The sequence below is a fragment of the Typopeltis vanoorti genome, chromosome 20, assembly GCF_054136105.1.
Source record: "Typopeltis vanoorti isolate ZY-2024b chromosome 20, IOZ_Tvanoo_1.0, whole genome shotgun sequence".
In the NCBI taxonomy this organism is placed as follows: domain Eukaryota; kingdom Metazoa; phylum Arthropoda; class Arachnida; order Uropygi; family Thelyphonidae; genus Typopeltis; species Typopeltis vanoorti.
Genome location: NC_143568.1, coordinates 76,890,664 through 76,915,773, shown reverse-complemented (window position 1 = coordinate 76,915,773; position 25,110 = coordinate 76,890,664). Strand labels below are relative to the sequence as shown.

At 34.1% G+C, this 25,110-nt stretch overlaps 1 protein-coding gene across 1 annotated transcript in view; it reads right to left on the bottom strand.

Annotated features, from left to right (window-relative positions):
* Positions 1-25,110, bottom strand: part of LOC150095580 (apolipophorins-like) — a 77,853-nt gene that overhangs the window by 13,314 nt on the left and 39,429 nt on the right. Inside the window, exons 21-31 of the mRNA XM_090409882.1 lie at positions 23,876-24,053; positions 19,998-20,149; positions 17,290-17,476; positions 16,995-17,179; positions 14,693-14,913; positions 14,272-14,570; positions 11,261-11,538; positions 10,063-10,369; positions 9,585-9,805; positions 5,279-5,680; positions 2,755-2,908 (exon numbers count right to left, since the gene is read on the bottom strand). Of these exons, the coding sequence (XP_090266008.1) occupies positions 2,755-2,908; positions 5,279-5,680; positions 9,585-9,805; positions 10,063-10,369; positions 11,261-11,538; positions 14,272-14,570; positions 14,693-14,913; positions 16,995-17,179; positions 17,290-17,476; positions 19,998-20,149; positions 23,876-24,053 (2,584 nt within the window). The remainder of the gene's footprint in view (positions 1-2,754; positions 2,909-5,278; positions 5,681-9,584; positions 9,806-10,062; positions 10,370-11,260; positions 11,539-14,271; positions 14,571-14,692; positions 14,914-16,994; positions 17,180-17,289; positions 17,477-19,997; positions 20,150-23,875; positions 24,054-25,110) is intronic.

The window sequence follows — 25,110 nt, the reverse complement described above, 5'->3', positions numbered from 1 at the left end:
CAAAACTTCCACGAGTAAGATAATCTCACAGGGAATCACAATGGAAGGACGTCGTCATGTCAGCGTCGCAGAAATGAAAGTTTTTATTGGACTTTTATTACAAATGGGCCCTTGTTCTTTTCAACAATAGAGTATTACTGGAGTAGAAACCCGCTTTATAATATAATGTTTTGGCGATCACATATGAGTCGAAATAGATTCCAGTTATTATTGTGTTATTTTCACTTCGCTGATAATACCATCTTCCGACGGTCTATGTAAGGTAAGATCGATATTGAATCATTTTAATAATATTATGCGCCAAAACTACGTACCAGATAAAAATATCCGTATCGACGAATCATTGATGCTGGCGTGGAAGATTAAGTTTCCATCAGTATATACAAAATAAAAAACACAAATACGGAATCAAACTTTATGAACTGTGTGAGTTCGATGGTCTTGTTATGAAAATAAAAATTTACTCCGGTAAATCTGAAGAAACTGACCATAATTTGGGTCACACTACTGAAATTGTTTTGCACTTACTGGAGGAATATCTCGATAAGGGGTACATATTATATATGGATAATTTTTTTATAATTCTGTTACTCTTACGAAATTATTGACTGCACGAAAAACTTATGTGTGTGGAATACTACGTAATAACAGAAAGGGAAATCCCATAGAGGTGATAAATCGAAAATTAAAAAAAAGGGGAGGTTTTTTGCAGGAAAGGGTTCTGCTACAGTATGTAAATAGAAAGACAAACGATAAGTACTTTGTATTTTTAACATGCATGTTGTCGAAATGGTAGAGGTGTCCAACGGCAATGGAAAATTTTCGATGAAACGAAACATAATTCGAGATTATAATAAGGGAATGTCCGGCATTGACCGATCAGATCAAATGCTGTCGTACTACTCAGCTCTAAGAAAGACCATTAGATGGCCAAAAAATTGCATTACATATTATAGAAATATATATACGCAATGCGTTCAAATTTATTCATAAAGTAACTAATTCTAACATAAAACTTGTAAAATTTAGAGAAGCATTCGTCGAAGCGTTGATTGGAAAAGAGATTCTACCAGTTTCAAAGAAAATTAGATCGGAAGAAGTTCATTATTTAGAGAGTATCCCACCTACCGAAAAAAAAAAAAAAACTGCTTCCGATAATAAAGCCATGTCTAATTTGTACCCAAGCTAAAAAACGACGAGAAACGCGTCATTATTGTCCAGCCTGCGAAGAGAAGCCAGCACTTTGTGTGGGAGGTTGTTTTAAAAAATATCACAAAAAATAAAATTGTTCTTTTACTTTGTATTTGATTTTCACTGTATGAATACATTTTCTGTTCATGTACGCCAGTCTTGATATTTTATTCTCTTCCCAGAAGCCAACTATCCTTAGTTACGCTTATATACAGTACTACGAATATACTCTCAGCTGCACGAAAAAGGCAAGTCCAGCAACTACGAGACACCTCGTAGTCGGCCCTCTCGGTCAGATCGCCTACGAATTATCTCGTAGTTGGCAGTCAACGTGTTCGGTGGCAAATTATTTTCATCACTGGATATGAAGTTACTGCTTATTGGAAGTGAAGTGAAGTGATTCGGAAAAAAATTCCATGTTTGTTCCGTAGAGCAGGGTTGCCCGATTAACCTTTAGCCCACCCAAGGTGTTAATGTATCACAAATTTTCGCTCTTTCATAATTGGATTCATATTTAAAAAATCTGCCTGAGCAATTATTTTGTGGGGTTTGGTTGAGTTTATCTAGTTAGATTGAAGCAGCTAGAGCAGGTATATTATGTTTGTAATTGTATTATGCTCTATGATCGCTTTGCTTCATTTTTGTGGGATGATCCGAGATTCTGGAGGGGGGGGCACAAAACAATCCCCTTCCACCTGAATATAAAGTAACAAATTCACATTTATTTATGTTAATGTAAAATAATAATAATAATAAATTCCTCCCCTATGAAGTGAGTGTTTTATAGTTTCATATTTCGCTTTTTTTCCTGATTCAGTGCTCGACATTTTACGAGCAAGGTTAGGAAAAGAGAGAAGAAAAGAGAAAAAAAAAACTTGATGAAAATAGATCTAATGATTTACGTAAATAAAGAGCCAAAAAGCTTCAGCTCGGCGATGCACAAATTATAAAATCAATAATGCTGGATCTCATATCCATTTGATTTTTATAGATCTAATGATTTTTCCGTATTGTTCTTTCTTCAAACTATGCCAGTAATTTCAGAAATCTAGTAATGATTTGCTTTGTTTTTCCGAAAATACTTGAGAAGTACGTACTTTTGTGAAACTTGAATTCTTCAACCCTGTTTCTCTCCCCCCCCCACTTCTCTAATTCTATCTATAAAATCTTGACTAACTCTGATTGTATAGATTCACTTTAAAACAACAAAGTAATTTTCTCACAGCAATCATTCTATATTGGACCTTATTTCCAGTCAAAATTAATATTAAGAGTATGAAGTAACTAAAATATTTTACTTAAATGAATAATGTAAAAGAAAAATATTTTTTGTTTAAAAGGTGAATTATGAATAGCATGGCGTCATTGTGAGTTAGAGATGCGAATAGATGAATTTTTAAACTGTTATAATAGGAAAAGATAACTTTCTCAGAACAGTTTGCAACATGTAGGAAAACGAAATCAGGCGAATCTTTGTCCATTCAGTTTATTGTTCTCTATTTATATACACGTGTAACGAGGTAGGTCTAAATATTAATTGCTACCGTATAACGTTCTACTTACGGCAGCGAGGTGGCATAGTAAATTCTACATCATTATTCGAACACAGAACGCCATATGCAGCAGCGACATTGCATAAAGCTTTATCAGGATTTGATCGTCCGAAATCTGTGGCCATGTGACGCAAACACATCTTAAAGTACTCTTGTGGTTCCACCTGAAAAATAAAAACAAAATTAGGTAACAGTCAGTGAAACATACAAATAGACTGATATGTTGATTGCATATTAATAGAACATATATAAAGAATTCCCATGACATCTATTTTTTTATCAGCATGGATATGGAGATTTCATGCTGCGTTTGAATTAAAAAGAGGGAAAATGTAAAGAGTAAAGAATATTCATGGATATATAATGACTATATGGTATGTATGTATGTATAGAGTTTAGAAACTACTGTTTTAACGAATGTCTTCTCACTGTAGACTGGTGATCAGTATTACCAGAAGTTCTATGCAACTTAAAATCTGACGAACTATCATCTGTATATTAATATAAAAAGATAAGAAACCAGTTTCATGCTTTTTTTATGTACTTTATTTTACAGATTACGCAGTTAGGCCTGTTTCTTATATATGCCGATGTAAAAAAAAAAAAAAAAGAACGGAGCTGGGTCAATGCTTTCTCGTGTTTTAATTTCCTGTTAACTGCTGAAGACAATAATTTGCCTATGAGATTATGCAGAGCTTACGGGAATGTTTTTCGCGAGAACATACCTAACTAAATCAGCAATCTTTAATTTCGAAATTAATAAAAAGAATCTTACTATTTTCATTGAAGATTGAAACCAATCAGTTTATGAATTCTTCTGGTGTGCTTCGAATCGGCATTTCTTTAATGCTGTAAAGCAACTTTTCTTATTCGACGCAAGGGATGCTAGAAGTTCGACTAATGTAAACAGTTATATTGAGAATTTGATCAAGTATTTAGTTGACTAAATTGCAATAAGCATGTAAGATGAATTTACCTTCTTGATAGAGTTCACATACGTTGCTTTCAAAGGTCAGATAAGGTTTGCATGCAGTGTGATGATGTTATATGCAAGAATAGAAAAACCAGAACTACATAGGAGACTCTTTCACGGCTTGCCTTTTTTAAAAAAAAATAAAAAAGGCATGGCATGAAAAGAAGAAATCATACTGAAAGTTCATTTATAAAAAGCAAGGGTGGCTGATATTTTTTCTATACTTCTCATTTATTCTTATTTGGTCTGGAAACATTTTTCTACATACCAAACGTGGAAGTTTTTCAAGCCATTTCAGGACTTTAATAAGGAGGGCGGTGGTTTCACACCGGGCGATGGTATTCATCTCCCACCTAAAGACAATCACAAACATTCGAGCCGACGGTGAGATCCGATAACGCAGCCTGTAGGTTGGAGAGAGAGAGAGTATTAGCCACTTGGCCAACCAGACCGGCTATATATCACTAACGTAATACAATATGCTGAAGACTGTTTAGATTCAGTGGATAGAGTGTCACAAGATAGTATAGATGGCATATCCAAAATAAGGATATTCTCAGTATTCTGAATGAATGCGCAATAACTTCGAAAAATTATTAAATGAGATCTTTCAGCGAGAGATCAGCAGCAGATGATGTCTATTATGAATGTAGTAATGCAGATATTGCAGTGTCGGAGTGGGAAAAGTTCTAAAACATGAAATGTGTAAAAGCGATTTTTACTTTGATCGCTCCTTGATTCTGGTCAGAAGGTAAAATTACTAGAAGATATTTGAAGTAAAGTTCTGGTAGTTCTCATTTATAAAAAGAGTAAATAAAATTGAACGTGGGAATTACAGATGAATTTGGGAGAAGTAGACCCAACTTTCCTCACTGGGAGAGGCTTTTTCCAAACTAACAGCATACGAGACACCCATACACTAGTGTTCAAACCGATTAGAAGACCAAACAACTAGATGAGTAAAAGAGATGACAGCAGTGCTAGAACCATATTAAAAATGGATAAGCACTTGAAAGTGTCTGCAATCAAAAATACATAAACAGAACTAATTCAATGTAGTATGGCCACTTGTTTGTTGTTGGTTAGAATGAAACTGAAGCAACCCAAGGCTATGAGCCAACATATGATGCTTGTTAATTGTGTATGATTTCCCAGTCGTTTTGGAGGTTTTGTGGGGGGGGCACATCGAGTTTCGAAGATTAAGATCCTATTGGATGATGCAATTAGTAATACCTTATAAGACTAGTCATACTGCACATCTATCATATCACGAAATGGTGATAATGACGTTTGCTAAATGCTCGTGGCAGCTTGAAATTTTAAATATGCTAAGATGACTGCATACTATAATGATTTTGAAAATTTTATATAGAATAAAATTTTCCAAATAATAAAATGTTTTCTCCAATTGTAACACCCATTTCTTTAATCGACTATGAAACTTGGGTATTATTAATGATCAAGATAATTAAATAAATAGTAACTTGAGCATTACTAGTGTTCAAATAAATAAACGTTAGCTCTTTAACACAAGCTTCCTAAATGAAGAACATGTACACACCTCTGAGAAGCATTGATTCATTGGAGATGACCGATCTTTGAAATGAGCTTTGCAGAGTTTGTAAGCTTCGCTATTTTTATCAAGTTCAACCTCTCGAGCCAAGTTTTTGGAACGACATCCTTTGCCAACTTCCCAACTGCGAGCAAAATTGGCTACGTTATTAGCAATTTGACCTTTAGGTCGTTGCATGTCGTTGTCCGGTTCGTAATCGTAAGTACCGAAGAGGCCTGCAGTCTTTCCGTGATACCAACCCGACACCGTAGTCGAACAGAAATCGTGTTGTAGATGGCACATAACAGTCACTCCATGGCTGTCATCGAATACGATGGTTTCTCCAATCCGCTTGACAGATACAGAACCAAGGATAATTGGCAAGTCTGCAACTTGGTCATCTAAAGTCACCTGAAAATAAAAAAAAACCCAATGAGAATGATAAAAAAATATCTATTCAGACTTAACACAAGTGTAATCCATTCTACCATTAACGCACGAGAACCTGTCGATTGCCTTTACCATTCTACTGACTATTTGCTTTGTATTAGAGTGGAAGGGGGGGGGGGGCTCGTTGAAGTCGATATTTTTGATTTTATTATGCGTATTCATCCGCTTACCGAAATACTGACAATGCTGTCCAATAACTTCTTGACAAACAGTGACTTGTTAATCTTTACGAAGCTCCCATGAGTGACATGAATGCTTCTGCATACTAGATTAACGTTACTTATTCTGAGCATGTGGAAACACTATCTTGAAAATTACCACAAATGATGGATAAAGGAAAATGTATCACAAACGTAACACACAACTAAACAACTACACAACAGACAGCTCAAACTAATACGAGACATCAATATAAATACTCTGGAGCGCATCTTTTCAACAATTAATACATATTTTGACATTTTCAGTCAGTAGGACAAAATCAGATTATGAATTCCCTAACAACAGAAAAATACTTGGGAATTAAACGGCACAATCGTGGATTATCATACGGGCTCCTGTCAAGCATCTACAGCTATTACCTAATGGCAAGTTCGTGTCATCTCCTCTTCTCCCACAAAAAATCTCACTAAACAACCCCAGTTGTATTATCATAGCTGATAACCTTATCCAATAAGGTTATCTAATAACGATTCCAGAAAAAAAAAAGATCGCAAACGGTTATAACCCATGCATAAAGGATGGCATCCTAAATATTTTACTAAAAGATAATCTGTGCGAATAACTAAAAGAAGTCGTCAAACAACGTTAAGCTACAAATATTATGGGGAAAAAAAAAACTAAGTTTCAAAAATTCGGAATTCGGTGCCAGCGAAGCAAACATGATCTATACTTAATGAACTATTAACTAGAAAAGGGAAAACTTCCATCAAGACTTCATCTCCAAGTTACTGCCATGCGTGAACACTCCAGCCTGATTTTTAATTTGATGAATTATTTGATAATAATATTTTAATTACGACGTTAGCACAGCTGATGTTTATACATATCGCTATGGTTGCTAAACTCTTAAAACGTAATTAGTAAGTGAAGGTATTCTGCTTACTTCTTTATCTAGTATTATTTTTGTATTCAGTTAACAGAGTTCACAGTAAAAGCGTAACATGAAGCAGAATAACGCAGTCTTTCACTGGAAAATGAGCCCAATTTGAGACTTATCCAAAGGCCTAAGAATCGACTAGATATCGTCGTAAAATGTGAGATGTACCTAAAAGTGCCGTTTTCTGGATTTAAGATGATGTCATATCTAGAGGCTCAACTTTTCCAGATATTTCATAAATGTTCTTAATATTGCTCCTATGACAATTGGAATTGTTGCTTTCTTGCTCCAAAGTCGTTGAATTTCAATCTTCAGATCTCTATATTTGGTCAGTTTTCATGCACTTTTTCTTCTGCTCTCTACTATCCCCAGGTATTATAGCATCAATAAACTACAAATGTTATTGTTTGACTACAGTGATGTCTGGCATATTATGTTCAAGATGTCAATCTGTCTGAATTTTAAAATTCCATAATATCTTGGCATTTCATTTCAATAACTTTTTCGACTGTGTGTTCCCAAGGGATTTTGCACGTTTGGAAACCATATTTCCTGCATAAGCTCTAGTGTACAGCTTTTTTTACCCGATCATGCCTTTGTGTATAGTCTGTATTAGCAATTGTGCTGCAAGACCTAATTAGATAGTCCACTGTTTTATCTCTGCATGGTCGGCATTTGCTATCGTTACAAATCTTTTCGATCTTCGCCTTTATTGCATTCGTTTGTAGTGGTTGTTCTTGAGCAGCATGTATCAGACCTGTCTATTTCTCGATGCTATCCTACTGAAGCCATTGCCAAGTTAAACGACTGCCAATGCCTTTGTGTATAGTCTGTATTAGCAATTGTGCTGCAAGACCTAATTAGATAGTCCACTGTTTTATCTCTGCATGGTCGGCATTTGCTATCGTTACAAATCTTTTCGATCTTCGCCTTTATTGCATTCGTTTGTAGTGGTTGTTCTTGAGCAGCATGTATCAGACCTGTCTATTTCTCGATGCTATCCTACTGAAGCCATTGCCAAGTTAAACGACTGCCAACTTTCCCTTCAATATCTTTTAAATATTGACTATGGAATGCTTTAGTTTTCTTCTGATCTTTTTGCCATTTCTTTCTCCTTGTACTGTCTTTTGAATTTGAATTTGAATACTACATTCACGACGTTTTCTTTTAAAGCTTCAATTAGCATCTTTTCTATGCTTTCCTTGATGTAATTATTCAACGCTCTCTCCGTTTCTTCTGCTGTTTGCTTGATATGTAAAAGATCACATCCTCCATAATTTTCTGGCTATGTATAACTGATCCGCATTACTATGTGAGTGCAAGGCATGACTCACTGTCATTAATTTTCGTGTTTTCTGATCAAGGGTATCCAAATCAGCTTGTGTCCAGTCAATTAGCCCTGCTGTGTGTCTCATTACAGGGATGGCCGATGTATTGATTGATGTTACAGTGTTGCCTTCATTCAGTTTGGACTTTAGAATTTTCTAACTCTTTTCAGATATTCAGACACTGTTTTCTTTTTGACTTCTGATTTCAAAATGTCTGCCTTAAGAATCCCTAGGTATTTATAGGATTCGTACTGTGACAAGTTTTTAATTTTCCTTCCATCTGCAAATGGGATTCCTTTGTTGCCTGTTATTTTCCCTCGAACTATGGAAGTGTTGTGCATTTTTCAAGTCCAAATTCCATACAATGTCTTTACTGAAGATCTGGGTATTGAGCAGTGATTCAATTTCTCTGGATGATTTTCTGCATAGTTTAAGATCATCTATGTATGGCAAATGTGATATTTCCCTGTTTGCTTTGATGTTTGACATGAAAAACTAGTTTTCTTTAGAATGTAGAGGAATTCAATGGTAATGAACAACAGAGGTGATAGTGAGTCAACTTGGAAAATCCCTCTCTTGATATTTAGTATACCCATATTATTTTCATTGACTGTTACCTGGTTTTCCACGTGATCATTTAATTCACTTACTTTATTGTTATTATTATTATTATTATTATTATTATTTTAAAGAACAAGCCATTAGGAAAAAGAAAACCAGGACGTCCTCTTAAATGATTCAACGATGAATCGTTTAAGAGGACATCCTCCTTTGTAGGATGTCCTCTTAAACGATTAAGGCCGGAACAGGCCATGCTAGGCCTAAATCCTTGATACGCATGATTATTATTATTATTATTATTATTATTATTATTATTACTTGACACCTCCAGGAAGTCCAAGTACTCATCGGGGGGGGGGGTACTCTACCCTATAACTCGTGGTCTTCACCACTTAATCCACCAACTGCGTAGTCTGTGTAGAGTTTGAAAAAACTTTACGAATGTGTTCTGTAAGGTGGAGTTTCCGAATCGAGTCACAGATAGGTTTCACGTGTTTCGTGAAATGTCATAGTTACAATCTGTAAATAAAACACATTCTGTCAGGAGATTTCTCACATGTGAACAAGATCCAAAGTCACGATTGAATTGAGAACCATAATCTAAAGTTGTGGAAAACAGTCCTGCATTTCTTATATACATAAACTTGTTCATTTTTGTTTATGATTCAAATTTGGGAATAATAACTAACCGCATTCATGCGTCTATTTTCACATGTAAAACCTATCTCGACTCATTATCTCCAAGTCTCAAACTCGACTACTTTATGTTCAGGGAACTCTCGATGTTCTTTCTGAACTCATCGCACGGAAACGCAAGGATAATTAAATTTTATATCTGTGTTGTTGTTTTTCCCCTTAAAACAACATTTATACTTACCGTTTTCTCAGATGGATTCACTTCTATCGTGTGTTCTTTTGTCAAGACAATGATTGCTTTTTTGAACGAGTCGCTACCATCATTACTTAAATATTTGACAATTACTGTAAAGTTTTTATCAACGAAGTCTCTTGCTAGAAGATAGCTACATTCTCCAGCATAGTCATAGAACTTTTTATCAAATGTGACGAAATGCTGTCCTCCAACTAACAGAGCGTGTTCTGAAAGAAGAAAAAAAAACATAAAACAACTCCTAGAGACATAAATCTATTATTGAGCAAATAACAATACACTGATGTAACTGAAATCATGTAAAATTACAATTTAGAGGGAAAATGCATATTTTATGAGTTTAATATTTTCTTTTTATCCGCAAACATTTTATGGAAAACGGCGTCTAAAGATTTCTCACGATCATTGAACACGAACTTATTTACTAATTAATATATCGTTAATTTAATGACGTTGATTTACTTACCAGAAGAAATAAAAGGTAAGTCTGGGATCTGAGTCAGTTGACTGAAATCATCGCCAATATTCAAAAGATTAAGGAAAGCATCTTCATCCTCTTCCTCCTCATTATCATCGTCGTCATCATCGTCTTCAGATAGTAAGTCGTCTACAGCTTTTCGTACTGATGATGTTGTAAATGGCAAAGAGAATTTTATCCTCAGGTCTCCCTTTTCTGGATCGGTTGATATTTCTGTTTCTATGTTGGTTGGTGGAGAAAGAGTTTTGAGAAGTTTATGTAGATCAGATTCGTGATCTCGGAATTCTTTTTGAATCTGAAACAGAAGTAAACTACACTTAAGAGATCTAATTTGGAGGTCGTAAAATGAAATCTTCAAAGGTGAACAGAATTAAATGGCAATTTGTATACGATAAATGAAATTTATTTACTATTACTGATTCATTTAAGCTCACTAGATTCTAAGTTTTAAGACTTGATATAGAACATTACTCTACTAGATGACATCTTACGGTTGTGGTTTCAGGAATGTGTGTATACTGTACTTGTTGTGTAATCTGGCACAATATAATTCCGTTAGATGTTTTATTTTATTTTATTTATTTCTTTGGTGCATTCTCAAAGATATTGCAACATGAAGGTGAGTTAACATCTCATATGAAGGTAGTTATATTTTGCCTCTAGGAAACTTGCTTTTTTTATCCCACACAACGGAAAATCCAGTCAGAAGGACACAAGCTATAGACCTCACATACTAATCGTATGATCTAAGCTTTAGTTGCTTAGACTACTTTAGTTGCTTTAGTCGGAAAGAACTGGGTTCGAATCTCGTCTATGAAGCGAAGAACTTGCATAAATTTTCTTCTTTCTTCATCTGAAGGCGAGTTAGCCGACCTAATATGTCGGTGGCAGGTTTTTTCCTCCTGGAAATTAGGATTTTTCATCAGGCGAACTGACCAGAAGAATACTTGCAATTTACAGATAATAATGCATTGTCATCATATTATTACTCACTTCGGCAGTAATTCCAAACATTCACATGCAACCAGCTTAGGTAATTCAGCCTAAACAAAACTGAACTATATATTATTGTTTAACTGTTGTTGTGGTAACTGTGCTATTCGGGAAAAAAAAATCATTTAAATAAGCTTAACTTTATGATTTCATTTCTAACCTTAATTCAAAAAATAATTACTTCGATCCTTACCGCTAAACGGATTTCTCTGATGAATTCAACTAATGTTTTCACGTCGTTATTATTCAGTATTTCCCTGAAGATCTCTTCCGTTCTTTTAGAAAGTTTGTAGCGATATTCTCCTGTCTTATCCGCTATCTGTTCTCTAGCCTTTCTAATTTCTTCTCTTAAAGTCTTTACGAATTCAGAATTTAAGAGCGGTTCAAGTCTGTGAGCGATGCGCTGGCGGACTTTCTCCCAGTATTCCTCAGTTTGTTCCCTGCTGATGTTTCTCAGAGTCTGGATTGCCTCTAAAATAAAGAGTAATAATCAACAAGGTTTTTTTTAATATATCAACCCCACACACAAAAACCCCACACATTGCAAAACAGAGAGAAATAAAAATAAGACAAATGGATAAGAACATATTATTTTGTGTAGTTTAACTGGACTGAAGTACATATTAATATCTAAAAGTCAATCACAATATGCTATGCTGTTTATTTTATTAAGATGTAACCATTAATGTTTTACATTCCAAGCAAATAAGTTTTTATGCAAATTTTAAGCGAGTAGCTGTTTTTGTTTCTCTTTAAATTTTTGATGTTAATTCGTTATATTAACATTCATTCATTCATTCTTTAATTGAATCATTACTAGTTCGTAAATATAAGAAATGACTGTAAATATATGTAAACTATTTATATACTATTTCTGAAATAATTCCATTCTTGTTCATAATTTGATTTTCGTATAAAGAATATGGTGATTGATTGTTTGTTGCCATAAATATTGAAAGCCGGCCTGGTTGGCAGATATGGTTAAAATATCTGTTCTCTAGCCAAGAGGCAGCGGGTTCGAATCCCACCAGGAGCATGGATGTTTGGGATTGTCTTACTAACTATGTGAAGAAAGGGATTCTACCACTTCTCTTAGCAGCAGGCTGCGCTCTCAAAAGCCAGTGAGGGCTGGAGTGACCATATGGCGTCAAAATGACGTCATATGTGAATAACTAACTTAACTAAATATCGCAACAGTATCTGAAGGTTTAGCTGTGAAGGTGAGAGAGTGGTGGTGGTATAAATAAAGAGTTAGTTTTCATTTGCCTGAGATTTTCTGTAAGCCTCAATGTCAATGATTCCTTTAAAGAAATATTTGATGACAAACGCCTTAAAGCTTCTTCAGTGGGGAGCAGTCACTCTGTTCCCTGTGCCAACCAAACTCGCAAAGAGAGTGGCTTTATATCATCAACAGATCTATTAAATAATTAAATTTCTAATACGGTGCTGTTTCTGGTGATATGGTTTGAAGTGTTTCACAATTCATAGTTCTTCCTAGAAGTTGGTTTCCTTTTAGTAATTCTATCTTTTTAAGTTAAGCGTAGCATATTGTATTCGCAGATTTCTCAGAAGAACGTACGAAATACGTTAGCAAATACATTTAGTATTTAATAAATTACATTATCGAATTATTTTTTAAAATGTAAACCACTATTTTATTTCTTTTAAATATTAAAATATATCAATTGTGTAAATTAATCAACTAGTTTTATTAATAATAATTATAGCACCTTTCTTTCCGTTATTATTATTATTAGTTATTTTATTCACATAATTGATACACAGTGAAAACAAGATATCATTCAAACAACAATTCGACTGGTGACACAGAACAATTTAGTTCTACTGAAGAATCTAAAAATAATCTGTCAGGTAGAGCCGTAAATTATTATTATTATTATTATTATTATTATTATTATTATTATTATTATTATTATAAAAATAAAGGTAACAAAAGCATTAATAATGGAAATAAATGCATTATCATTATTATGTAAAATAGTCGATTTCCAAGTCGAAATGCAATTAAACTTCAAATTAAAATATGAAAAAAGTTATTAAAAATAACTGGAATTGTAAGCGAGAGATTTCTTATGATTTTTATTTTCTACAAAACAAACCAACCAACTAAAAAATTATCAAATCCATAGCTTCGGCTGCTCTCGAATAACAGACAGAAAATCGCTAAAATCATATCTCATTTTTTGGTATACTTCCTTTTGACCAGTTTCACATAAAAAAAGGTTCTGCATGTTCATAAAACCTTCGCTATACAAAAGATGTTATGCACAAATAACCCATTGTAAGCGCGCGCGCGCGCGCACACACACACACACACACACAAAGTTATTTCCGTATGGGAATAACTAGTTGACTTTCTGTTGAAAACGTCATCATCACGGCTAACTACGCCATGGAAGCACTGCACTCAGAAGACCAAAATACATTATGTCTGTCTGTCCCAGTGTTCTAAACAACTCGAGAACGGATAAACTGAATTTGATTATTATTTAAAAATGTGAGGGGAAAATGTCCGCCAAATTTTTTTTGTTGTTGTTGTAATTGGACATTAATAATTGCCACTTTGCACGAAGACCAGAATACACTTTTCACTGTGGCAGTTAAGCGAGTAATTGCTCTCTGAAATTACTTATTAGCGCCGAAGATTTCAGCCATTCCCACCAGATATCAAGTCGAGAGCGCAACCTCGCACTTACCATTTCACACAAATCTCGTTTCCTGCTTATTAAACGTCATTAAGTAACATATTTTAACATCACGAATACGTCAGCGTTGTTACATTGCACATATATTTTCTAACTTGTTAGGATTTGAAATGCCGCACAATTTATTTGCTTTACGGCTATAGATGTCTTTTTGGTAATTTTTTTTTTTTGCGACTATTTTTATATTTCTAATGCTATTTTATAAACAAATCTTTTGGATCTTTCAAATACCGTAATCTTTGCTAGAGTAACAATCCTTTCCAATCTCGCTACAATTATCAATTAAATGATTTTCAAATGACTACATATAGTTTACAGGATAATTTGTCAAACAGGTCTGCCTGTATGTCACAGACACATGACTACCGATATAAATGGGTATATAGGAAAACGAGCGTGATTTGTTTTTCATGTGAGCTTTTCACAGAACTGTGAATGTGCGCACGTGTACAAGAGAGAGAGAGAGAGAGATACTAACCCCGTACACATTCTGAAATGGCTGTTGCAACTTTGTAGTAGGTATTTATGATTTCTTCTAGCAGAGCTGAGCTAAAACCTTGAAGTCCATCTGTCCTGAATCCTTCTCTTACACTGTGACAAAGGCTCTCTTCGGTACAGTAATTATCCCAGGCTTCAGTCAGTGTTTCTTTAATTTTAGCAAGTCTTTCCTTAACGCTGTCAGAGGTGATGGAATCTAGATAATCTGTGAACTCTTTCAGTTCTCGTTCTATGTTTTTCTCCAGTGTTTCTAATGTTTCCTTGATTTCTTCGATAGACCTGTATGAAAAATCAGATATATAAATTTTAAATGATTCGCATACTTTAAGAATAAACTATTGGAATTGCCTACATTAAAATTTTCTCTTCATACTCTAGAATAATAATAATAATAAACTCACGGCAAATTTCCACTGATCTCTTCTGCTATTTCACGAAATTCTTCTGTGTCTGTTCTTAATTCTTCTCCTAATTTTTTGGATTCCTCCTGAACGAATTCAATGACCCTCTTTCCAACTTTATTATAAAATGACTGTCCAATAAGAATCCTTTTGTGCATGATTTCATTTGGAGCATCGAATTTGGTATTCTTCAGCATATGAGGAACATGAATAACGTACACCTGTGCAGATGGAAACAGTTGTAAATCGATCTTATCGGGAACGTTAAGGAATACATATTTGTATATTTATTCTCTAAAAGTCTGTATTAAACTGTATGACAAATATTAAACTTGTTTCTTGATAATTGTATAAAAGTAATAAACACATGCACTACCTCATGACGAGTGGTCGACACAGATTTTTACTATTGTTTGCTAAAATGTTACTAAAATTTACTTTCATTTAAGAAGTGTTTATAAAGAAATTGCACAATTCTGTTCTCAATTCTTCTTGCGGAACTGGTTTCAATAGGAAATACATCGGGACATCTGTGCAGCAAATATCTATCTATACATACGAGTAAATGTAAATGTTTATTTTCCGGTAAAAACACACACACACACACACACACACACACACACACACACACACACACACACACACACACACACACACACACACACACACACACACACACACACACACACACACACACACACACACACACACACACACTATTCTTAGCAGGAGCAGTTTTCTTTTTTTTTTTTTGGTAATACCTTTATTTCCAATTATGTTGCATTACTAAACTAATGTGACAATAATAATTTGTAATGCTGTTCATGGAAGAATATAAATTAAATATAAACTTCAGTTTTCATCTGAAAAACTTTACTAATTACATCATTTCAAAATTAAGGGATAATTCTTTTCTGGTCGGATGAAATTCAGATTATAGATCCAGACATACAGAAACGTTTGGTTTTGCGAAAATATTGCAACACGAGAAGGCTTATAATGATGGTAAATACTTTTGCGGATTTCTCCTCAGGATATGGACTAGTTATTTTTGACAATATAATAATGTGAATAAATTAACTTAGAGAACAAAAAAAACACGCAAAAAGGCTTATCAATTATGTTATTGTTTATACAGTTTTGTATATGCAGATATTAAACTTGAATAAAATTGAAGTCCTCTCATATCTCAACCATGGATTCAATTGTGCATAAACTAAAATAGCAAAACGGTATTTAAGCAAAAATGGCAAGAAAAAGAACCGGTAGAAGTCCAGGATATAGGGAGACTGAAGCAGTTGGATTGATTCTTATTTAGAAGATCGAGGTGTGATATCTTATAGTTCTGACAAATAATAGACCAGTTTCAAAGAAAGTTGTTTAATCAGCAAGTAGTCATGAAATATCTTTTGTGTTGTATTGTCATAATATTTGGTACACAGTCTTTGAGAGTATATGCTCCAGAAAATGATTATTAAACCCAAAGCGATTTTCGACATATTTAGACATATTTATTGACACATTTTGACAGACTCGTAGACGTACTGTAGGCATATTTTTGACTAATTTTGTGGAATCCTTTATTAATGGATTTTTAAACTGAAGTTACGTTTTTTAGCCAATTTCGTACGGATGGTGGCTCCTCAAGAAAACTGGGATCTTTTCGCCTCCCAGAAAACTGGTAAACCTGCCAGAGAACTATACGCATTAGTAAACGCAATATAATCTTCATAGTCTTAGCTGGCTCATTATTGATTATAACCAAATTAAGCAAGCCTAATTATGTCTTCATCGCTCAGTCGATACCTGTTATGCTCTTTGACAAACCTCAGTGCTGTTATAAATACCAAATCTCGAATTCATTATTTTTGCTATTTTGTTATAAAAAAATAACTCTGCTGAAGAGAAAACTCAAATGACTCAACAAACTTTAGCAGGGATGATTTCAGTTATTAAATTTCAATAATTTCCGTCCAGATTGAGCCGAGGAATAGCATGTACGCATCGACAAACAGAACGAATAAATGCGTCTGGATTCATCTCTTGTGATAGCAGGCGTTATCACTGTACAAAAGTGATTAAATAAAGACTTTATTACTTTCATAATCTGTACCTTTTTTAAAATTTGTTATTGATAACGCACTTTTATCTTTTATGAACTGCCACATGAAAAAAAAAACAAAATTAAGCTATAGAAAGGATGGCCATAAAGATGAAACACAAACAAAATATTCTTTTTTTTATTTTAGCTAAAATGTATGCTCATTTAAGTTATGAAGGATGAGCGAAATACGACATTTACCATAGCAGTGCCAGCAGCAGCTGGATTCCAGTGAAGGTGCAGGTCATAAATGTGTGGGGTCCACTCAGAGAGTGTCAAAGACAAGTCTGTAACTTTGTCACCTGTGACAAAGTTGTCAATAGAGAATGCAACTACGGGGCGACCTGTAGAATTGGTGCAGAAGTGGTAGCGTCTTATGAGAAGACCTGAAATGCAATTGAAAGCGTTTAATATCCACAGAGAGTTTGGATCGCTGGATATAGATTTCATCGTAGTTGAAAACATAGCGTATATACAGAACTAATCAAAAATATACCTGATTCATTAAAGACAGACATGTCTCCACATGTACCCTTCGCTGACGGTTTATCTAGGAGAACCTTGATTTTCTTTTCGTGGCCATCCACTTTGAGGTCCGCTTCTGCTTCATACTTTTGTTTCCCATTTTGGTGTATTGATACCACTTTTGAAAGAAAATCAATGGATCTTTCTGGACGGCGATACTAAAAAGTAAAGAGTATACATGAGTGAAACTGTTTGCAATAATTATATTGCAATTATATTGAAATCCAGCAAGCTAACAAGAGTAATTTTGGTAGGCAAAACGTACAGATTTGGCGAAAATCTGTGATTAGAGAAATGGAAAATAGCTGAATTCCACTTGTGATGGTTATGATTGCTTATAAATTTATGGAAGCAACTTATTAAGACACTAGCAATGTTTAGTGGGGAGGTGTGGTCGTGATGGGATGTATTCCCAATACCTATGCATCTACTGAGTTGGATGAGGTCATAATGTTCATGATTGGTTTTAAAGGATGTGGAAGGGAAAGAAGGGAGAAATTCTTGCAACTGACTAAGAGTCATGTGGAAGAGTATTTCGAAAAATATATCTCGAAATACTTCTTTCCATGACAGATGAAGGTGGTTGCTACGACATCCATGTACGATGTGCAGAAATTGATATTTCATATCCAAATGCCATGACATTAAAGAATAAATTTTATTGCTTCATAATGTGACTGGAAATGTGCCTCATGTTGTGGAGGTTTCTGAATCTTGGAATAATAGAACGGTATTTGTAATAGAAATATATCCGAGAAACTAAAATATTCTGATAAGACTCATTGAATTGTTAAACCAATGACTCATTACATTTACTGATCTGTTGCGAAACGTATACTGAACTTGCTTGAACTGTAGAAACTCTAATGATATGCAGTGTTTATTACGTGAGATAGGAAGAGTAAAATATTGAGAATGAAGGCCTTTAATATAAAAGAATTGAATGGAGGTAGGAAACAACAAGTACTGAATTTTGTAAGTTATAACTTTGGTAGCTTTCCGAAGTGTCATTTAAGTGAACTAACTAGGAGAATATCGAATTTGATAATAACATCAAGATAATTAGTAATGACAGTGTTCATCTGATTTTGACGATAAAAGTATGAAAGTATGATGAGAAGTGGTAATTAAGAAATGCCAAAGTTGAAATTTCATGAAAGCTAACGTAATTGGCGCGAAAATAAAATTAGGATTAGCAACCGAGATTTATTGTTTAATGGAACCAACCGTTCTTTATGCAGATTTATTCCTTCAAAAAGAATTACTGTTGTTAAATCCAGATATATCTTCCACAGAAGAGACTCGTCGGTGTTTTATATTATTTGGCAATCGATAATGGTTGAAATGAAGACGAGATTATATACGAGTTAGGGCGGGTGAGAAAATGCAACCAGAAAATAATTTGCTTTCAACACGCCGCTGTTGGATATCATTCTCTTTACGAAGAGAATGATATCCAACAGCGGAATACTTTAGGCCAAAAGCCTCTCTAATCTTCTTTCATTTAATTAGAGAATGAACAGAAGTACATTCTCTAATTCACCTCTGTTCTTGGAAACAATCTTTCCCATACTGTTTTTCCCATACTGGTTGAATACAACCCCCCCCCCCCCAACTTTTTGATAAACTAGATCATTTTCTCCTTAATCACTTTCGTGCACATGGCACTGTTGGTCTGGTGACCTTTCAGTGTTGTTGGAAAGTAAATAAAGCATGATTTCGCTTTAATATTCGAATGTGACAAATCCACTGACTTTTTTTTAAATAAAAATTTCGCCAAAAAACAAAATAAATTTAGGCTTTGAGCGAAAAACTGTACTTGTTTGCGACAAAACTATCTACTAACTCGGGAACAGCCTCAACAAAGGGCTAAAAATTGACTGTAAGTTGGCGACTAAAATCGAACGTATACCCAGTCTTTCTTCTAGCAGTAATAGTTCTGTGGAGTAAAAAGCAATGTTTTTCTTGAAAATGGAAAACTGCTGAAAATTTTACATATTGTGTATTGTGTATATATAGATCGTGTTGTAAATATAACACGATCTATATATCATACTAACAAATAGGTTACAATTTAAGTAATCTTCGTGAATCAAATACGTTTCCCCATTGCTCACCGCTCATCAAAATCGTTTACCGAAATATTTTGTTTGTTCATAATCAAGGTCAGCAGACATTCACTCTATAAGCCAAATGAGCAATGTCGTAGAAGCACATGATATAGGAATTTTTAAGAAAGAAATAGATTGCTTGTTAGGAGTGAAGAGGAGGCTAATTATTAGCGATTGACCTACAAACGATTATTTGTAACGTTAACATTGCCCAGAACGTTGAATAAAAAAAATAAACAAAAAGAGGAATGAAACTTAACACGCTTGTGTGTGAACATGTACAAAATAAGAAAAGTCTCAGGATTAAATACGAGCGATTAGCCAGTAGACGGCTCATAGTTACACACTTTATCGATTAACAGATGTTTTTTTTCACCCTTGGATGGACTCATTGCTTCTGATAGGAATATAATTCTTCTTCTTATACTAACTGTAGCATATACTGCTATTTATCAATATAGTAAGGGTTTACTTCTTAACACCGGTTACAATAAGAAACTTTGCCAATCTAAATGTTAATTACAATCAAAGCTTTTCACATATCATGTTTCTATTAGGCAGAACTTACCCAAAAGTTGTAGGTGCTGGGAGTAGTTTCTACTAGAGAATATCTCTCCCTCTTCTTGTTGAATCTTGTCATCCATTGCCACACGTATCCAGAAGTGGTTCGGTCACCGTCACTTCCGCTGTGAAGCTTCAGGAACATATCCAAGCGCCTGTCTAAAGTAAAAAAATCGAATTGTTGTTGTTGACACATTTATGGATAACATAGATTTTGGATTATTTATAGTAAATATTAAACCGTCTTGATTTTAAAAGGAAGATATTTTAAATGGAGCAGTAACTACTGAGCAGAAACTACTGGTGACCAAAACCTAAGGACGAACACTATTTTTGAAGGCAAAATACTAAGCGATTGTGTTTGAAGGAAGCTCTTTTCGTGAAGGAATAGTTGTAAACTTCGATGTCTCAAAGACATCATCTAGATGATTTAACGAGGGGAAGAATTATTGGATAGCTTGAAGAAGACCGCAGAATTACTGATATTACCAGAGAGTTTGGATTCTCACACAGATTTGTATCCAGGCTCTAGGTAGCATTTCAAGCCAATGGAACGTGTTCCAGATGTTTGCTAAGAGCTCGCCTTCGCTTTATCACGGAGCATGAAGACAGATTTGGTCATAACAGCAATACCTAATCGACGCACGACGGCAAGTCGGCTCCATTCTAGTACAGTTGCGTGGATATCTCGACAAACTGCGACAAGACTCTGCGACAAGTAGGCCTATACTCCAGAACGCCTGTAGTCTGCGTCCCTTTATCCACAGCTCATAGTAGAGCATTTTTTGGATACAACACGTTTTCAACGGTGTTGTATCCATAAAAATTGGACAAGACATCAATGGGCTAATGTACTCTTTACAGATGAGTCGTTTTAGTCTTTCCTTTGATTATAGACAACACTTGATCTGTCATGAAAGTGATACTGCTTACCATCGCGAGAATGTTCTTGAAAGGGATAGATACGGCGGTGGATAGATATGGTCATGATGTGGGGGAGACATTATGCTTAATGGACGCGCTGAACTACAAGTACTGGAAAAAAGACTATGACTGGCGAACGATATCGCAACGAAGTTCTTCACCGTCATGTTCGATTGTTCCGTGGTACTGTAGGTGAAGAATTCGTTTTTATGGATTTATTGAGACCGAGGATAATAATTGAATCGAGTGACCAGTATGCTCCCCAGATCTCAATCCCATGGAACACGTTTGGGACGCAATAGGGAGACGCATTGCTTGCTGCTCGAAATTCCTCTCTAGAAAACAAAAAGTGCTTTATCCTTTGCTCTGAAGGAGTGTACAAGTTTGCCTGAATCACTTGGTGCTAAGCATGGTATGACGTTGTATGAGTTGCATTGCAGTTCGGAGTGGATATATTCCATACTGAAATGTCTCTCTGCATAGTTTTCTGTAAGCGCTGTACATTATTTCCTTAACTGCATCCTTGAAATGTGTAACTTTTGCCAAAAACGTATTGCAATTTAATTTGTACGAAATTTAGAACCCTTTTTTATGTAACATAGTTTATGGTATGCTGGCAATAAATTTATGACATTTGGCTGTAGTCATGAAAAGTTTTTCATATATTGGAAAAAATGTAGTTCGTCTTTAGCTTTTGGACACCAGTGTAGGATAGATTATATTACAGATTGTAATGAGAAATAATCTTGAAGTATTGTTATTACAGCAACCTGAGAATAATTCAAATATACGTATTTGAATGTAGCGGGTTTTGTATAATCTCTGCTCACAGCACAGCATGTATCTACAAATCGTTCCTTTCGTAATTAATTAACATTGATTGATTAATTAATAATATCAGTGTGCTGTGTATTCGTATTTCTATATAAAGTTTGTAATATGAAATAGGTGTACATTTTACCGCGCCTTTTTTTCCCCCATCCTGCTGTAATCTTAATAATATTGCCATAGTTACCTACCAAAAGGTTGTATGAAATAGGATGCGGTTTCAATATGAAACTTGCACATATATGTTATATGCCGAAAGTGGAGACACGTAAAGATTAAACTGGTAACAGCATTACTATTACTCTCCCAGAAAGAATGTTAACTCTTTCCGTGAGAAAAAGGAGACGTTTTTAAAACCGAGTTTCTGTTTTTCCGTTTTAGAACGGAGTGTCCATTTTAAAAACGGAGACTAAATTATGGTAATAAAAAATAATGTTTTCGGAAATTGAAAATTTGTTACCACTAAAGAAGTAGCACAAATTAAAAGATAATAAAATAGTGACGTAATAAGAATTTAGAACAATAAGTGATAATATAGATAGTAAAAAGTAATATTACATATATCATAAAGATATTCTACAATTATTATTCAAGTGATAATATAGCGATTGATAGTTTAAGGAAAATACTTAGGAATAAAGAGCAAAAAATGGAAATAGACTAGAAGGAAATGTACAATATGTGTGTAACCAAGGGCTGTAGCAGTAATAGTTACCATAAAAATACAAATTTAGCAGATACAGATACTACAAAATCAAACGACTGTCTATGAGGGCACACGTAACATACAGCATATAGCTGAGACATAATATATAACATTTAGAGTAATTTCCTATACCATGCACTTAAAATAAAAGTTCAGGATTGTTTAGTCCCATGAGGTGGCCCTCAAGTTTTTCTAAAAGTATATTCAGGTTACAAACTTTATTTCGTTAGGTAGTTTATTGTAGCTGCTTGTTGTTAAACACTTAAAAGATTTGTGATAAAAATTTCTTTGTTTGTACCAAAATACCAGCAAGTTCTGGCCACAACTTAAGCCATAATCTACATTATATAAAGAAACATTTAAAATAGTATACAATTATATAGAGTTTCTGTGATGGCAAAATGTTAAGAATGGTAAACAGGTCACTAGTTGAATATGCAAATAAAATAAGCGAAGAAATGTAATAGCTGTAGTATTCGAATCAAAAGGAGATTGTTGTAGTAATCTCCAAACCAACAGGTATGGAGATTATTTGATAAATTTGTTCAAAATTTGTTAAAAATGAGATATTAGAGTTCCATTTCAGGTTGCTATCGATATACAGGCCCAAATACTTTACTGTTTTTTTTAATTAAGTACAATTACAATTTTGAATACTGGTACAATTAATTTCATGCCATTTTATAGTAATATTGCGTTCTTGCTTATCTGTTAAGGCGAAATATACAGTATATGTTTAGTTTTAACGGTGTTAATTTTAAGGCCATTATTGTTAAACCACTGTTGAATTCAACATATCGTAGTTAATCCGGTTTTCTAAATCCCCAAAGGCGGTGTCGCTATATATTAATGCAGTGTCATCAGCAAACGATATCATTTTGCCCAAATGTTTGTACTCACACAGATTATTTACCTATCAAATTTTGCTGCTATTGAAGATCCCATAACTGATGTACTGTTTACTGTTATGCAGATAAGATTTAAACCAATCATAGGATATTTCATTTATTTCTAATCTATATTTAGAAAATATCTTTACCTGATAGTCTGGTGAAATGAAATTTAAATCTTTGAATATAAATTATGAATTATATATATATATATATATATATATATATAAGACCGAGATTTTTTTTATAAATTTTGGAATAGTTTCAAACTAGTTTATTCAAAACTTTTTTTAGTTAGTTGGATTATTTCCTTGATAACTAAGGAAGTTGTTAGGTGTTATGTCTTATCACTTCGAAAATGCGTATTATAAGAATGATATTTTCGCATAAAATAATCACATTAGAATATTTTATTCAAACTTAGTGATCATGAGTAACTTTTGTTTTAAAATTTAGTCATTATTGTAATACAGTATTTGGACAAATCATTCAACTATAATTAGTGTTTTCGCTAAAATCGAAAATTAGATCGCTTACCTTCACGGAAGAAGTTAATTGTTAACGATGTGTTGGTGTTCGAAGGATTGGCTTCCTGAGCAATTAGAAGTGTGAGCTTCTCCTTGGGATCATTGGAGTATTCAAATTCTCCTTTCAATGTCAAAGGATTGGTTGACGGAACTTTCGCTTGATCTCTGGACAGCTTTAGTGTTAAATCCTGAAATAGAATAATACAGAAACACGATTAGTTCATTTAATTTAATGATTTATTATTTAATTTATGAACTGAAGATATGTATAGTTAAAAAACTGTCACATTGATTGATTTTAAAGTAAGATAGTGTATAATGGGGATATATGAAAATCTCGTGCCGATTTACAATTTAAACGCAAACTATAATTTAATCCTCTTCTCTCTCTCTCTCTCTCTCTCTCTCTCTCTCTCTCTCTCTCTCTCTCTCTCTCTCTCGTCAGCCGAGTTTCTCATAATTATTTCTGTGTGATCACTACTAGATACGTCCAATTCCTAGAATAGATCTTGTATGTTTGCTGTGTTTAGTAATCATTATGGCTAAAAATGTGCCGTTTTAAAATATTCATGCCTATCTTCTCGTTTCTAATTTACTTTGTAATTAAACATACTAAACACCGTTGGGATTTGTTCCTGCAAATAATAAAAATCCTCGAACATTAAGAACAAAAGAGATGTACAATGCCTTGGAATTTTGAATGCCGTCGTAGTATGAAGTGAAAAAAAAATTACAGGATTCTTAGGTAAAGGTGCATTAACTAACGTTTTACAGAGGCTGAAGGGTTTTCCATTTTCGTATTTCTGGTTTTACCACTTATTACATCTTAATAACAGGTAAACCGACCAAAGAACGTCTTCAGTTTACATACATAATATATTTGCATCATGGCCTTAGTTGCTTTGTATCTTAACTATAAATCAGCCATAGAAACCGCGATTCACAAATGATGTACGTTTATGCAATTCAGTTTATTTATTTTAAGTAAATTGTTCATCTCCGAAGCTGCACTGCATTACCATATAAAAATAACGGCTTTGGGATAAGTTCCTTCACGCCTGATGCAACTGCCACCGAAAGAATAGAAATGAAAAACGTTACTTTTCTTTCGGTTCGTAAACTGTTCAAGTTTCTTTGTGTATAACACTTATTTTTTAATAACGGCACTAAAAATAACCCAGGAGTAGATAGCACAATGTAAAGAGGAGAAAAGATACGTCTTTTGCAGCGACATCAATTGTTGTA